The sequence below is a fragment of the Alternaria metachromatica genome (assembly GCF_023757995.1).
Source record: "Alternaria metachromatica strain BMP 0045 chromosome Unknown scaffold_6, whole genome shotgun sequence".
In the NCBI taxonomy this organism is placed as follows: domain Eukaryota; kingdom Fungi; phylum Ascomycota; class Dothideomycetes; order Pleosporales; family Pleosporaceae; genus Alternaria; species Alternaria metachromatica.
In genome coordinates, this window is record NW_026055497.1 from 691,126 (window position 1) to 707,161 (window position 16,036).

Here is a 16,036-nt window from a genome sequence, read left to right on the forward strand (position 1 = left end):
AAGCGTGCTTGACTGCCACAGCATGTTCTGTTCTCGTGCGCAGGCAGCAAGCAACTCGCATTCCCACACTTATAGTAGAGCTACCCGCGTACACATGATGCTACCGTTCTTCCTCAAAACATCAGACATTCAACAAGATGACCGACACTCAAATCTCATCAGGATCGACTGAACCCGTCAAACCCACCGTGATTGGACTCTACGGAATCTCTGGAAGCGGCAAGTCATATCTGCTAAAGCAATTAAAGAACGACAACGACTTTGCACACCAACAATTCACCTTCTTTGATGGCTCTTCGCTTTTGGAGAACGTTGTGGGCGGTGGATTGGATGCTTTCAAGAAGATGAACAATGAACAACAGTACGAGGCCCGCGAACAAGCCCTCTCCCTCGCTGCCAGTCAATGCCAGGCAAACGTCAAGACAGGGGTTATTTCGGGTCATTACATGTTCTGGCAGGCAGGCGACAAGGCCGAATCGAATAGAGTGGGTACAGAGAAAGACTGGGCAACTTACACACACATCATCTACCTCTTGGTCGACCCAGAGATCGTTGCCACGCGTACCGAAGAGGACGAGATCAGAGAGCGCAAACAACTTCCGGTTCAGCACCTACGGAAGTGGCAAGAAGCCGAGATAATGGAACTTCGTGCCATCTGTCGTGATCACGGTATACTATTTACCACGATCACCGAGACGTCTACCACGGCTTCGGGACAAACTGAAAAGCGACTCGCAGCACTGTTGAACAACTTTGGGGGCCACGATGAGGCTAGAAATACGACTGCAGTTGAGCAGGCCGTCGATACTGCGCTTAGCGACCGGGGCGGTCTAGATACAGTGCTTCTGTTAGATGCGGACAAGACTCTGGCTCCTCACGATACTGGACTGATGTTCTGGAAGGAAACAACGCTCCCAAATGGCTCCTCCGAGTGTCCTTTGAAGGAAGTCTTCCAAAGTGGTTACTCGTATGCAGCCTTCCGGCAGGCCATGCTGCTCTACGAAGAGAAGGCAGATGACTTCGATGCCATATGTGCTAGTGTCGCGGCCAAAGTCGAGATGTACCCCGATATGATCGAGATGCTCACACGTGCTGGATGGTTTACCACACGGCATGTGAACGCACTCATTGTCACATGTGGGATCCGCCGAGTGTGGGAGCTAGTCTTGGAACGCAACAATTTGGCGCACATCAAGGTCATCGGAGGCGGATCGATCTCAGACGGCTACGTCGTGACTGGAGAACTCAAAGGCGCCGTCGTCGACCATCTCCACAAGAAGAAGCTACGCGTACTAGCCTTCGGAGACAGCCCTCTCGACATGGCTATGTTCCATAAAGCAGACGGCGTATACATCGTAGTAGGAAATGAAGCCACCCGAAGCTCATCAATGGAGAAAACCCTCGCCAAAGCCATCACCGATAACAGCCTATCCGCCCTCCAGGTCCTCCTCCCACCCAACGTCCCTCCACGTCTTGATCTCGATACCCTACCCAAAGCCACCCTAGACGACACAGAACTAGACCACATCTTCCGCGTTCACAGCGATCCATCAACCCGCTTCGTGCATGCAACAAGCCAGCCCTCCGCAAAGCTTCTCATGACACCAACCCGCGACGCGACAAAGCAGTCACACAGCCTACGCAAAGCGCACGAGCAGGTAGGCTACCACCTCGCAACCTCGTACCTGAGCACCATCACGGGGCTCGAAGAAATCGCCATCCCTCACGTCCAAGGCGGCTTCACAGACGGCTACCGTTTCCGCCACGAAAAAGCCACCTTGATCATCCCTCTGATGCGCGGTGGCGAACCCATGGCCTTCGGCGTCAGCAAAGCGCTTCCCGGCGCGGCATTTGCCCACGCAAAAGTCTTTTCTGACATCGACCCCAAGAACTTCGAGGGCAAGCGTACGGTTATCCTTGTCGATTCCGTCATCAATAGCGGCAAGTCGATTGTGGAGTTCATGGTGCCGTTGAGAGAGGCGTGTCCACGAGTTCGGGTTGTGGTTGTTGCAGGGGTGGTGCAGGAGGGCGCTGTTGTAGTCAAGGAAGGAGAAGAAGGAGGGAAGGGGGATGGAAATGGGTTTGCGCAGATGTTGAGGGATGACAAGGAGTTGTGGGTTGTGGCGTTGAGGAAGAGTGGGAATAAGTACAAGGGGAAGGGGGGTACGGATACGGGGCATAGGTTGTTTGGTACGACGAAGTTGGATTAAGGGTGGGATGAGAGATGTAGCATGGGTATAGAGAAAGACAGGTAAGATTGAGAGAGTAGAGTAGGTAGTTCAGAATGGAGTTTCTTCTAGGCAGTGTGCATGTTGGGATCTGCAGATGAAATCGAGAAGATCTCTAAGACATTGATCAAAGCCAGCATTGACATATAATTACAATAACGGTATAAATAACGGGGTATCTAACGAATGTCCTCAGCGACACAGAACAGAAAACAGCTCTCTATCTCTAACAAGCGCCATTGAAAACATACCCTTCCAAGAAAGAAAGAAGAACGCGTCTAAACCCTCTACCCTACCCAGCATAAGTGCCCTTTCAAAGCTTCCTCTCTAACTCCCCCATCCACTCCTTTAAATCAACCCTCTTTCCCCCATCTTTAACAAGTACCCTCCCAAACCACCCCAAAAGATCAAACCCAAGATCCCTACTCAACCCCTGCACCCTCTTCAAATTCCTCACGCCCAAATCATCATGCCCCATAACCTGTAGCGGACACCCCGCCTTAATCATCTCCCTCTGCTGATACTTATTCCCCTTGAACGCATCATACGGCGAGCCACCCAGGATAAGAAACAGCAACGTGATAGCCAAGGACCAGAGATCTGAAGTCGCGGAAGGAGGAGAAGTAGACGAGGAGCTGAGCAGTGACGGATCGAGGTAATCCCATGTCCCTGCGCCGAGGGGGGAGGCTGTGGATTCGATGGTGGCGGAAGGGTGGGAGAGGATGGTTGAGGAGAAGTCTGTGTAGATGGATTTGGGCGCGGCGGTTGATAGGGGGGAAGAAGAGGAGATGAGGATGTTAGAGGGTTTGATGTCGGCGTGGGTACATCCCTTGTTTTGCATCCATGCTAAGCTGTTGAGCAGTGCGAGGGCGATGCTAGGGAATACTTCAGCCAGTCTCGCTGCTCGAGCCTCTTCGTCCAGCGTGTTGAGCGTCTTCTGAATCCAGCCTTCCAGCGTGTCGTCCATGGCTTGGAGGAGGATGGCACCGTTGCGTGTGTCTAGGCCGTAGAAGGGGACGATGTGGTTTTCTGCGTCTGGGAAGCGGGAGAGGTAAGATAGGATTCTTGCTTCTGCGCTGAGTACCTTTTTGGCGCTGGTCATGGCTGGTACTTTTACGGCGTACATGGGTGGGGTGGCGGGGAGTCGACTGACGTCTACGCCAGAGTCTATGCTTCGGACTGGGGTGAGTGGTGGAGTCATTTCGGGGCCACAGGGAGGCTGTGATGGGGACTGTTCGGTTGGTTTGGGCGGGCAGGGTTTCGCTAGGAAGACATCGCTCCAGGCTCCTTCGCCGATGGTCTTCTTACGCCCGCGATCATCCGTCTTGAACTCGTAGTCCGTTAGGTGATACGGGAAGGTGGTGAGTTCGGTGCTGACAGGTTGCGGTGACTCGTCCAGTGATAGTCGAGGCCGGCTGAGGGACGATATCGAATCGCCACGTCGTAGACTCGATAACGAACTTAGAAAGTCGGACGACGTCGAGTTGGACTTGGAATGCGAGGCGCTGCCAGGTGTGATGGGAGGTGTGTCGGCACCACTGTTGTGCATGCTTCGGGGATCATGCGCACCCATAGTTACAGATCTTTTCCTTGTTGGAGAGGTCGGTGGTGTAGAAAGCGTTCGTACGGCAAACGGTCTTGAGAATGTCTTGTCAGACGCACCGATCGTATGATCTTGGCTTGATGCGCTGTACGTCAGCAGGTGAAGTTGGGGTTGTTGCCTCTTCTGCGTGAGTGGTGTCGCTGATGATTCGACTATCGGCGGATCTTCCCTTGAAGCAGGGAAAGTGAACCGTGAAAGTTGCGCCATGTTCGTTTTACAGTAAGAGTTGCTTGACGATGTTCAAGTTTGACAAGTCACGCGGTAGAGTTACAGCGTGCGAGTAGCGCGTGGAGAACTGTTGCCTGAAGCTTGAAGCAACAGCGCGGGAGGGAAAGGTCCAGGGAACTTGAAGAGACGATGCGAAACAGGAACGAATTCTCAAACAAGACAAGAAACGTTGCAAAGCAAAAAAGGTGAGTGGACGTCTCTTTTTGAACGGGGCGTGTCAAACCTGGGTCTGGAACCGAGAGATGGGAACCAACAAAGAAAGGGAGATAGTATAGTGCTACAGGTAAAGGTACACGAGATAAGAGGACGGATCCACAAGCAGGCTACCGCGCAACCTACTAGAGAGTAAGAAGCATTGTCGATGATAGTCGCAATAAAACGATGGGCGGCGCGTGCGGAAGGCCCGCAGCCAAAGCGTTGTTGGCTGTGTGTCGATGAGTCGAAAAGCGATCGGGACCTGCAAACGGGTCTATAAGCAAAGAACCGCGCTGCGCCCCGGAGTATCCGGGGACGACGGGTGGCACTCGTGGAATCCCTACCCGTACCAACGCGATAGCAATCTTAGGCAGCGCTGTTGGACGCCGATGATTCGGTGGGGGGGAAGAGACAAAGCGCATCCCCTGGGAACACCTCCGTGATTCCAGAAGCCCACCCATTCACACGTCTTTCCTAGCCGGGTGGTCGCGCAGCTGGCTAAGAGCGGTAGCGCACTGATGGCGCGCTGTCCTTGGCTACGGGTCCCCAATTACTGGCCTGCGCTGGGTGAACGTGCGTGGTTTGATTGGGCTGCGCGACCTCACCATTCCCCATCCAGGGTTGGCCTTTGTGTGCGACACGTTTGGCTGCGTGCCATGCCTCGCGCTCTCTGCTTGGATGGACATGCGAAACTTGACGTTTTTGCTCGGAGCTTCTCTGGAGACTTTCGGTGCTTCTTTTCTGTGACGTCGTTATTAACACCGTGGCTGGTGGAGATGGGCTGCGGCACCTGTCGCACTTGTCACAGCTAAGTCATGAGATCGTGAAGGCTGTGGAGCTATCGTGAGTTATCGCTAGCTTGTCGTTGGCTCACATCGCTGGTGTATCTTTTGACTGCCGTCCCGTCCGAGCCACCATGACAGCGAAACGTGGAGATGAGCTGAGCGGCTGAAGATCATCTACTACATGCTGTCATCACCGAAAAGACTTATCCTGCATCGTGACCTTCGTTATACCTTCTTTCGTCAGCGCTTACTGTGAAAACTGGGGCAACTCCGCCGACGCCCCCTGCTCTGCGCTTGCGGCATCAAGCATCGTGAACAAACTACCCCGGATGAAATGCCGGTAGCTCAATAAAGTGTTTTTTGTTGACGTAGCTGAGCTTCAAGCTTTCGAACCAAGACTAGGACAACGGGCGTGGGCTTATCGACCGCACGTATAGTTCGCAGATTGCGCTAGATGCACACGGCTGCATGTGGGGGCTATCGAGCTTGCACTGCTCAATTGCCCATCGGGTGATTCCTCAAGCCACCCGTTCACCAAAACGTGGGAGTCATCCTCAGATCCATCCTGTTGATATCGCGCACGCCAGATTAGGCATGTACAACGCTGATAAGCGAAATTTGACAGCCCAATCTACCAACCTCGAATAGCCGCCATGCACGAGAGTGGAGCCCGACCAAACCTCACGCTGCGAACCATCTGATCTGTATACTTAGGGGTTAGCCATCCTTCGGGTCAAAAACTTCATCGCTCAAATTTGCTTCTTATCAAGTCCACGGTAGGTGCAAAGGGAGAAGATAGATCAACTTGGATAATCGACGATTCATTGCTCTGCTACTCTATCTCCTTCTCACCGAGCCACCGCCGATCGACTGTCCGTCCTACGCTGGACCACGGTACTACGCTGCGAACAGAAACGCTGAAGGGAATTGGTAATAGTCTTCCGCTGCGCCCATTGCTTGAACAAAGGAGATAAGGACACCCAGACACAAAGAGAAAAGAGCAACCGATGAAGTGCCAGGGGTAGAAAGACTACATATATACGAGATGGATATAGGTATTATCATCCTCCATGCTGATCAGTCAACGGAAAACCCAAAAGTACCACTCTCTGCCCAACCGGATACAGAGAGATTGAAGAAAACGCCGGCTTCATGATGGGTAATCGTGTGATTGCGCCCTCTGCACTGATGCCATGTGAACCCATTTCGATTGATGATTACAGTATATTGGTGTGGATACCCAAGATATGCACAAAACGCATAGATAGCTCAGAACCTGTTTTGTTGATTTTGATGTTGCTGCTGCTGAGCGACTGAGGAGCGATGATACGAATCGATGATCTGGCCCACCTGCTCCTCGTGCTCGCTCTGGCGTCAATTATCGTATCCTGCGCCTCGTTGCCATGGGCTTGAGGTATTGGCCTGTCGGTACTGTTGTTGACCTTGGCCGTTGCTACCAGGACGGTATGATGGTGCTGGGCTGCGGCGCTCGTAGAAGGATGGCGGTGCTGGTGAGACAGTTCCGTCATTGCCCTGGCTCCGTGGTGGCACGGCAGCGTAGTGCTCGTTGAAGCCGCCCTCCTTAGCAGCCATTTGGCGCTGCTCTTCGGAAGAGTAGTCGTCATCGTCATCAATGCGGCTTCGTGATCCGGTGTATGGGTGGGTGCCCTTGCCCTCACCACGAGCAGTCGCACCGAGTGCGTCGAGCTCAGTAGTTAGCTGAGTTTGCGACTTGATGAAGGAGCCACGGTCGTCGCGCATTGGCTGGTAGCGGGTATCGGGGTTCTTGGTGAACAGAGCGAATCCAGACGAGACAAGAAGCATGAGAAGGAGGATCAGGGCGAAGGCGGCATTAATGATGAAGAAGATGACACCCATGACACCAGTGACGATAGCCTACGAACGTTAGTTGGGAATCGTGGTGGGAGTGAGGGCTACTTACAGGCTGGTTGAAAATCTCGGTGAACATCAACAGGAAGAAGGCGCTGAGGAAGTTGACAGCAGCAATGGCAATGTTGAAACCATTGGTCTTCTTGTCCATCCAGGGACGAAGGACGCATACACCGACAAGCAGAGCAGCCTCGATGAGAACGATGGCGATGGCCTGAACCTTGAATGCACCTTGCGCAAGACCGACAAACATGGCCTTGATAAGGAGGTATCCGAGCCATGGGATGATGAACCAGTAGGCGGCCGCCTTGAACTGAACGTAGAGGAAGCCCCACTTGTTGAGCGCGACAGGGTCCGAGTAGAGGATGTATGCAGGGTTCTTGTGCATGGCGATGGAGCGCTGGGCGATTCGGACCACCTTGGAAGAAGCCCATGCGAGGATACCAATCATGGTGAGCATAGAAAGGATAGCCAGAACGACCAGACCAGCAGAGTCACGCTTAGTTAACTCCCAGAAGCTCAGCATCATCATCTGCGGGAAGCCAATGAGGACGACACGGAAGAGAATACCCTTGAGCACAGTCTGCCAGCCGTTGCGGAAGTCGACGAACTTGTCGCCCTTCATCTTGCCGGCCTTGACTAGACCCTCGCAGATGTACTTGAAAGCCACGACACCGATGACGGTAAAGAGGACAAAGATGACGAAGAAGGTGTATCCAGTGAAGAAGATGTTGGTCGTTTCGATCTTGGCCTTGAAACCAACACGCTCGATGCCGTGGAGAACCAAGCGGTCTCCTCCAGCCTGTGCCTCGGTGGCGGCAGCGTTACTACGGGCCATGAGACGACCGACAGCTCCGGTGGTGAAGTCCAGCGCACGCCTCATCTTCCTCGACTTCTGGACCTCAATGGAGATGTACGACAGCTGGGACAGGTAGGTGGTCGGGCTTCCGCCAGTAGCACGCTGGTACCATGTTGCCATATCCTGAAGGAATTGAACACGGATGAGACCCATGGTCCATTGGAAGTTCTGGGTCCAGGCGGACACGATGGGTGGGAGAGGGACGGCGCAGAGACCGATGAAGGCCTGCGCTTGGAAGTAACCGAATAGCGACATGGCGTTGGCGGCAACGTGCGCGGCGGTGTTGGAATGACCCAGTCCAGACGTTATAGCGGATGCCATGAGACCCAGACCCGCTATGACAGCCGTCACCCATGCCACAGCCTTCTGGTCGACCGAATGTCCGTTTGACAGCTCTGCTTCTACACATGCGAGTTGTTGATGCGTCTCTGCAGACCTGATCTTGACTCGTACGACTGCGTCGAGATCGGGGATTGTGTATGCGATGCCTGTGTGGTGTTAGGGGGGTTGGGCAGCAACTTTGGACGTTTCTTACCTGGGATGACGCTCATGATGTCCTGGCTAATGTCGATGTTGGATTTGATAGTCAGCGGTCCGGCGTTCATTGGGCACATGCCCTCGAGCTCCTTCTGACCGCAGGGGTCGAGCTTCTCGTTCATGGCGGAGTATCCGTAGACGAGCAGTTCGATGTCGGCCTCAATCTTGCCGGCAATGTTGGAGATACCCTCGATCTTGAAGCCCAGACTGCGGTTGCTGGGGGTGAATGCGACGTTGAAGAGGGTGGCGGAGAAGCTGGAGTTGGACATGCACGGGTTGAGCGACTTGGATTCGATGATGCGCTCGCCCGAGACGACGGGCGCCGCGATGGCTGCGAGCCATAGCAGCGACTTGGAGAGGGAGAACTTCATGGTGGGCGGTGTTGTTGTGGTGTATTAGGTGCGCGGAGCGATGTGCCTCAGGCGCGGGCGTACTCCTTACGAGTACTGCGGAGGGAGGTCGGCCAAACCAGCGGCGCGAGGGAGTCCGTCAGTCACAGTGAATGGGGTTCGTTTGCGTCCTGGAGGGGTGAAGAGAAGCGGTGGGTGCGGGTGAAGGTGCGGGTGAGCGAGTGGCAGTCGGGAGCGACGAATGGGCGGTGATGTCGAAAGAGGTGGTTGCGCAGGACAACTGGGGAAGGGAAACCGGGAAGCAGCGAGGCGAAGAGGCCTGTCTGTCGGCGGCTGGGCGACGCTAGGGCTAGTACAAGGAAGGGGATATGTGTAAACGACCGGACGGGCGCGATCAGCACTTGCACGCAACCCAATAAAAACGATTCAGCGCGCTCTCGTCGTCACCTAACGCTGGTGTTTGGAAAGTGCCTGAGGAGAGCAGGAGATGGGGCGGATGGTAAGAGGATGCCAGCTCGCAGGAGCTGAGGTCTATGCACCGCGTGCCGGCTGCTTCAGGGGAGCGAGACTGCGACGGTCGCGGCGAGTGGGCCAGATGAATACGCGCGGCACCTGCTCAGCGCCCAGCCTCAGAGCATCCAACGGCTGTCAAGTTTGCGATCGCAAGGAACAGTCGGAGCATTTACGGACTGCGCTATGCTCTACTGCTCTTGAGTTCGTCAACACTTGCTTCTCTGCCAGACGCCTTTGTCTTCGCAGGCTCCAGAACGCGCGCCTTCTTCTTTGACCAAGCTGGAACACTCGGATGAGGCAGGGGCGAGGGGGCAGGGGCACTTGCTTCGCCACACTCGCACGCAGGAACAATCTCGTCGGGCCAATCAACACGACGCTCTAGGCCTCTTCTCGCGCTGACTGAAAGTCTGCCAGCCAGGTCCGCCCAGCTCTTCGTATTTCCTCTAATTTTATTGCCGTATACGCGCGAAACCGACATTTCACTCTTCCAGCCCATCCCCGGCCGCTGCACATTGCCGCTCCCTGAAGGATGTCAATATTATGCCATCCGGAATCCTGCGGCACACCAAGTCTGGACTGTCTGGCCAGCGACCCCATCCGTGCTCTCGGCACCAGCGGATGGCTGCACGCAAATAGACCACACCCAGCCTCTCCAGCCAATCATGCCAATCATGCCGCATCTGACTGTGGCGCACTTGGCCAGCGAGGTCAATGAGCCGTCGACTCGCTGCAAGCGGCGCCATCTTCACCACATCGAGATGGACAAGACTACACTGCAGCGTAGTCTGCCTGCTGTTTCTGGGCGCTGGACACTACGGCATCTCCATCCGCAGCTTGCGTAATGCCCTCACGTGGCATCAGTGTAAACATCATTGTTTCCACCACCATATCGGCCCTCCGTGGACTGAAAGTGTTTACCCAGCCACCGCTCACCACTGTACCACCGGACGATCATCATTCAAGCCATGGGACAGACGTCATGAGCCCACTTGCGCAACGCGTGTCTGCGAACGATCAACGAACGTCTCACCCACATCTGAAACACGCGATCTGCCCATCTACCTCAGAGATTTCCGGCCCGCTCACATCTATCGATACACTTTGCGCAGCCTCATCTTCCAACCTTTCGCACTGGGCTGACCCTGAAGATCGTCATCTTCCCTATGCGCGCCTAGCGGTGGAGCTGCCCCACCAGCCTTGGAACAAGTGGGCGCGAACGCGTAACCGCACGTTTGACCAACATCAACAAACTTGCATCAACCATCTTACTGCCGTTCTTTGTGGTCTTTTGTTTGACGGAAACTCATCAACATTGCGGATGCTCGTAGAAGATACTCAAGTTCTCCAGCTTCATTCACCAGTAGACATGAAGCTGCCTGACGTGACTAGCAACGCGCTGCACCAAAGGTCTGTGGATTTCCTTCTCTTCTCTCTTTCATTCTGTGTGTCGGAGTCTGCAATTCGTCTCTAGACCTGACTGTGGCCGATGGACGTCTTCTTCGAAAACCCCGTTTCTCAGATCTGGGGTTTCCACTAGCTGCACAACACCCGACTAAAAGCTTGCATCATGCCCCGCATGCGGCACGGCTTTTGTAACGCTGATGCCTAGTACATCCGCCTCCTCTATACAAATATCGGTGATGACAACTTTGGACGTTTTGCAGGTGCTTGTATATCCCGTCACTACACTGCCCATTCAGGAGCCCATAGCTCAACATGTCTGCAAAACCTCCATTCCCTATCTTTAATCCAGGTATTCCATTCGAAGGTCCGACGTTTCACCCCTTCTCACTACTTCCAACTACTTCCAAAACAACTACGACTATTGATATGGCGATCCGCCATCCGGCGTCAGCGCATCATTAAAGTCGAGATCTCCAGTCCCTGGCTAGCAGACCCTTCAACCTGCCTGGAGCGTGTAGGAGATGCGTTTCGTGGCAACGCCAGAATACTTGCAGAGTGCGGAAGCAGGCACCTCGTTACGCTTCACGGGCACCAGATCCTGAGCAAATACTTTCGTGTTTGTCAAGATTCTCGACGGGAAGCTTTCCTATTTTACCGCGAAGTTCGAAGCGCAAGACCATGTTATGGATGTGCTGCCCGCTTTTGGGTTTTGGTTGTTCCCGTTGGAGGCAATGAAGATGATGGTGAATGAGAGTGATAAATCTGATAGATGTGTTTTCGATATGAGTATGGTGATACCGGGGCTTGGGGTATCTGTTATGCACGGCCGTTAGCGCACTGCTATGACTTGCTCATGGGTACGTTGTAACGTTGCGGATCCTCGTCTGATCAAGGCCGGAAAAGACTCGATCTGAAAGGAGCACCAAGGAGAAACTTGGCAGTTCAGATAGCATATCAAAGGTATTCTAGTCGACAACCTTCTTCTACTTGCGGGGTCGGGATGACGGAAACGCAGTGTTTGTTTGCTCCTCCGTCCGCGGCGGTGTGTAGGCGTTTGAAGGTATGCAAGCTCCCGCCCTTCACTTCCTATTTTCCCCATCGGCGAGCAAACGGATCTGCGCACGTGCGCTGAATACCGACTATTCTTAATAATCGTACTTTGGATACATTGCCCTCTCGTACTATCAAGCATCCAAGTCCAAGATGTCGCACGCTATCACTGCCTTCGAGCACAAGACTGATGGCCCTGACAATCACAACCAAGCCAAACTTCAACTACTGCTAAAGAACAAGCTTCAAGGCGTACCGCCTAACCACCTCCCCACAGTCACACTAGCGGACATCCTCGACCAAACTCCACGAGCGCTAGATATCGCCAACATACCACCAGATATCCAACTCCCGTTTTTCCTCCACAACCGCGCCGCCATCGACCGCTACGCGAGCAAGCCCATCAAAGATGGAGAAAAACAAAGTATGGAAATCACTCGAGCGATCTGGTTCTACCGACTCGACCAAACGCACCATTTCCAACGCTTCCATGACACCATGAGGTGGAACACCGCGATCTTCGTTGCGCTGTTAGCTCAACACTCGCAGTCAAGCGACCAGAGTAACTCTGCATACAGTGAAGCAGGAGTACTCGATCGTCGTCGTGGAACCATAGACTCCTACCGCCCCGGACGGGTTACCACTCCCACACACGCACCCATCCCTCCTGCCGCCATTCGCTTCATAAAGCAATACCTCGCCGCCGTCATCGAGCACCACAACACACCCACCTCCAGCTTCGCCGCCCGAGAGTCCTTCATCCTGACATGGAAAACTGGACCATGGGAGTTATTCACCGTGTTTGGTGGTGCGCAGAAGAAGCTGCTCAAGAACGCTATGAAGAAGCTGAGCAAAGAGTGGGAGGCTGAGTTGCGTGTTGCAGAGTCGCAGTTGGGTAGGGAGCGGTACGAGAGGAAGGTTGGGAAGTTTGTTGGTGGGGTGGTGCCTGGGAAGAGGGAGATGGGTGTGCGTGCTGAGGTGGTGAAGAGCGAGGATAGGAATGTCGATATGGCAAACTGGGTGTTGCCTGGGCGGGGGGAAGATGAAGGCAATAGTGGTAATGAACTGTTCCAAGCGCTGTTGGCTCCGTACGTACCGCAGACCAGTGAGGCTAGGGGACAGGATGGAAAGGGGGTCAAGATTGGTGCGATTGAGGTCGAAGGAACACTGGTCACGGATGTGAGATCTGCTATTGCGGCTTTGCAGACGATGGAGCCGAGAGACATCCTACCAGTACTTATCCGCTTGTTCCCAGCATAGATGGACGTCTTGCGTTGACTTGGGCTGTTAGATATCCGTGGCTGGAGATTCATGAGTCTGGATAGAAAGCTGTAGAGGCCTTGGCATCTTACGTTCAACCTTCAGGACATAAGACACATGTAAGGAATCATCGCGAACCACAATGCCTCGAAACCTTCACAATTCGTACACGGTTTTTAAGTTAAAGCCATCACGTTCAAAGGGGGCACAATATATGTTCAAACAAATGAGATTCGTAAGTCTATCATCGGTATCTACTAGTCATACACCGCTCATTAACCTTTCCATTACCATCTTTCAATCCAAAGCCATCCATCTACTGGGGCTTAAGCACACCACGGTACCTCATCTTTCCATCCCTGAGGGTGGCCATCGCCTCCTCGATACCACTCTCGGTGAGCGGGAACTCCATGGTGATAGGCTTAATACCGTGCAGCGCGGAGAAAGCCAACATGCTGCGGTGAACAGCGCGGGCGGCAACAACAGAGCCCTGAACAGTGATACCCTTGGCGATAAGAGCCATGTGGTTGATAGCAAAGTCGTCATCAGAAACGGTCATGGGGAAGATGATAGCGTTGTTGTTGAGAACAGGGAGCATGAGCTTCCAGTCGGGCATGACAGAAGTGGTGACAAGGAGAGCGTCAACAGGGCGGCTGACGCTAATCTCAGACTTGCCCTTCATGGCGATGAACTCCTTTGCGCCGAGCTTCATGGCCTCGTCCTTCTTGCTCTCGGATCCGGAGAAGACGACGACGTCGCAACCCATCTTGGCGGCGTACTGGATGGCCAAGTGACCGAGACCGCCAACACCCATGACACCGACGCGGTCGGTGGGCTTGACGTTGTAGGTGTGCAGGGCGTTGAAGACGGTGGCTCCACCGCACATCAGGGGTGCGGCTTCGGCGTCGGTGAGCTCATCGGGAACCTTGAAAACGAAGGCCTCGCGCTGGACGGAGTGGGAAGCAAAGCTGCCCTGATCGAGGTTGGCCATGCCATACATTTGGCGCTGGTTGCAGTAGGTTTCCTGGCCTGTGAGGCACTTGTCGCAGCGGCCGCAGGAGTTGTGCTCGTATCCCCTGGTACGAAGTCAGTAAATGTCTCACATGCACTTCTTACAATCAAAACTTACCATCCGACGCGGTCACCCTTCTTCAGGTCCTGCACGTTGGGTCCAAGCTCTTCTACGACACCGACACCCTCGTGGCCGAGAACCATGTCGGCTCCCTTGTAGTGCTCATCGGTTCCGCAGAGACCGGAGGCGGTTACTTTGATGAGGACCTGGTCGTTCTCGAGGTCGGGCTTGGTGGTTTGCGACTTGACAATCTTGCTCTCCTTGGAGCCCTTGTAGACGGTGAAAGAAGGCATCTTGGTGATGTGTTGTAATGTGCTATACGTTGAAAGGTGATGTAATGGAAAAACTTTTGGGTATCTTGTTGTAAAAGAGATGAAAGTTGATGTGAAGTTGATTGATATGTTCACAAAGACTACCGCGACTTACTGTTATATATGATTAGAGCCAACCTACAGCTCATTCTTACATGTGCCATGAATGTCGCTGGAGCTACGTTCGAAAACTTCTCCCCCATGACGTCGCGTATTGATAATGCACAGGGTCTTTGGGTCCAGGGTCTGGATATCGCCGTGCCTTACACATTGGGTGCGTCGACCGCCACTAGAAAACGTGGTTTTGTGGGTCGCATCTCCAGCATGACAATTTCGAGATCTGCCGATTCCGGTATAGTCGCATCCTCATGCTGCATCTTCGCGGTGTTGTCAGCTGTGATGCAGCTGATTAATGTAGGCTATATCGTCGCGATTACGCGTTGTCGGCACAGCATGCAGCCTATACCTGCACATTGAAATAAGAAATATCGAGCTGCGAAATCCAGAGGACGCCTCGGGCGGCATCGGCCAATCATCCCACCGCTGTTGCAGGACTGCCGAAATGTCCGCAATAGTGAGACGTGCGTCTGGAACGTGTCGGAATGATATGGATTTCCATGTGCCAGACGCCGCTTGTGTGGAGCAAAAGACGTTGTTCCTGACCCCAATGCGGATGCGGCTCTGCTCGAGGAGTCCATGACGTAGGTGGTGCCGGGGCGCCCGTCCGATGATTGCGCTACATCACCGAACTGTTCGGCCCTTTCAATGACCTGATTCTCAGAGGCTGGCGCGAGTCTTGTCCGATCGTAATGCGCATTACAGATCTTTCGTTTAGCGGCTACTTGTTGCCGAGTCCGTGGGGATGGAAGTGTGGCGTTTGTTGGGGCCCATGTGCAGCGGCCTGGAGTTACGCCTTTGGGGCAATGGGGACGATGCCACCAAATGCTTACCCAACCCCGAAACTTTCGGATCGCAAGTCGGAGTGGTGATAAGAGATGAACTGCGATACGGATTCTTGGCGTCGGTCCTGAATTTCATGCAGTCTGAGCGTAGAAGTCACCTTGCGGCAAATCCCCAGCTGCAGACTCGAACAAGAGGGTGTGGAAAGCGTTAGCTCTCGCAGCTGTAGAATCAAACTCGATCTCTGGCATACTCACCTACAGTCATACAGAACTAGCTTTCGTTCTCGGAGCCGCTTCAATGGTAGCAAACAAGTTGTTTTCAGGGTTCAAGCTATGTGAGCGGCCAGAATTTAATAAAGACACGAGAAAGTACCATGATGGATGCGAAGGGAGAAGGTAGTTCCGTGCGTCATCACCGACATGAACGCAAACCCTTGCAACTCTTTCAGCAACGCTGAAACCCAAGGTCTGGTGTTGCGACAAACTCTGAACGCTGTGTAACTGAATTTAGATCAGTATGCTTTGGTAGACGGACCAACGTAGTCGCCCAACAAACATCATACTGAACCGGAGATCGTTCCGTTATCAGGGCATCCGCAAGATTGCCTTGATCCCATGATGATATCCATCAACGAATTTATCACCACGCTGGGAGTTCTTTATCACGCGCAAGACGCGAAAGATTTGAAAACCATTCACGAGAAGCCCAGGAGTTTAAATGTCTGGTATCATTACGTGTTGAACTAATGATAACCCAGGCTCATTCTATCCGACTAACATACCAGCAAACAATAGCTAGCAACGACGCCAAAAGCCTTCAAAACGCCCTTCGAACCTACCAACTACCCC

General features: G+C 53.6%; 5 protein-coding genes across 5 annotated transcripts; 2 read left to right on the forward strand and 3 right to left on the reverse strand.

Annotated features, from left to right (window-relative positions):
- Positions 1-137: 137 nt before the first annotated feature.
- J4E83_003797 (uncharacterized protein) lies at positions 138-2,210 on the forward strand (the record flags this gene model as incomplete). Its single annotated transcript, XM_049330730.1, has 1 exon — positions 138-2,210. One exon carries the CDS (start codon positions 138-140, stop codon positions 2,208-2,210), a length of 2,073 nt encoding a protein of 690 aa, XP_049190147.1.
- Positions 2,211-2,541: 331 nt separating this feature from the next.
- On the reverse strand, positions 2,542-3,801 carry J4E83_003798 (uncharacterized protein; the record flags this gene model as incomplete). The annotated part of the gene is made up of 1 exon (XM_049330731.1): positions 2,542-3,801. One exon carries the CDS (start codon positions 3,799-3,801, stop codon positions 2,542-2,544), a length of 1,260 nt encoding a protein of 419 aa, XP_049190148.1.
- A 2,612-nt stretch (positions 3,802-6,413) lies between these two features.
- On the reverse strand, positions 6,414-8,696 carry J4E83_003799 (uncharacterized protein; the record flags this gene model as incomplete). The annotated part of the gene is made up of 3 exons (XM_049330732.1): positions 6,414-6,935; positions 6,982-8,276; positions 8,324-8,696. 3 exons carry the CDS (start codon positions 8,694-8,696, stop codon positions 6,414-6,416), a joined length of 2,190 nt encoding a protein of 729 aa, XP_049190149.1.
- A 3,099-nt stretch (positions 8,697-11,795) lies between these two features.
- On the forward strand, positions 11,796-12,902 carry J4E83_003800 (uncharacterized protein; the record flags this gene model as incomplete). Its single annotated transcript, XM_049330733.1, has 1 exon — positions 11,796-12,902. One exon carries the CDS (start codon positions 11,796-11,798, stop codon positions 12,900-12,902), a length of 1,107 nt encoding a protein of 368 aa, XP_049190150.1.
- A 316-nt stretch (positions 12,903-13,218) lies between these two features.
- Positions 13,219-14,267, reverse strand: J4E83_003801 (uncharacterized protein; the record flags this gene model as incomplete). The annotated part of the gene is made up of 2 exons (XM_049330734.1): positions 13,219-13,978; positions 14,032-14,267. The coding sequence occupies 2 exons, from the start codon at positions 14,265-14,267 to the stop codon at positions 13,219-13,221; spliced, it is 996 nt and encodes a 331-aa protein (XP_049190151.1).
- Between the last annotated feature and the right edge of the window lie 1,769 nt (positions 14,268-16,036).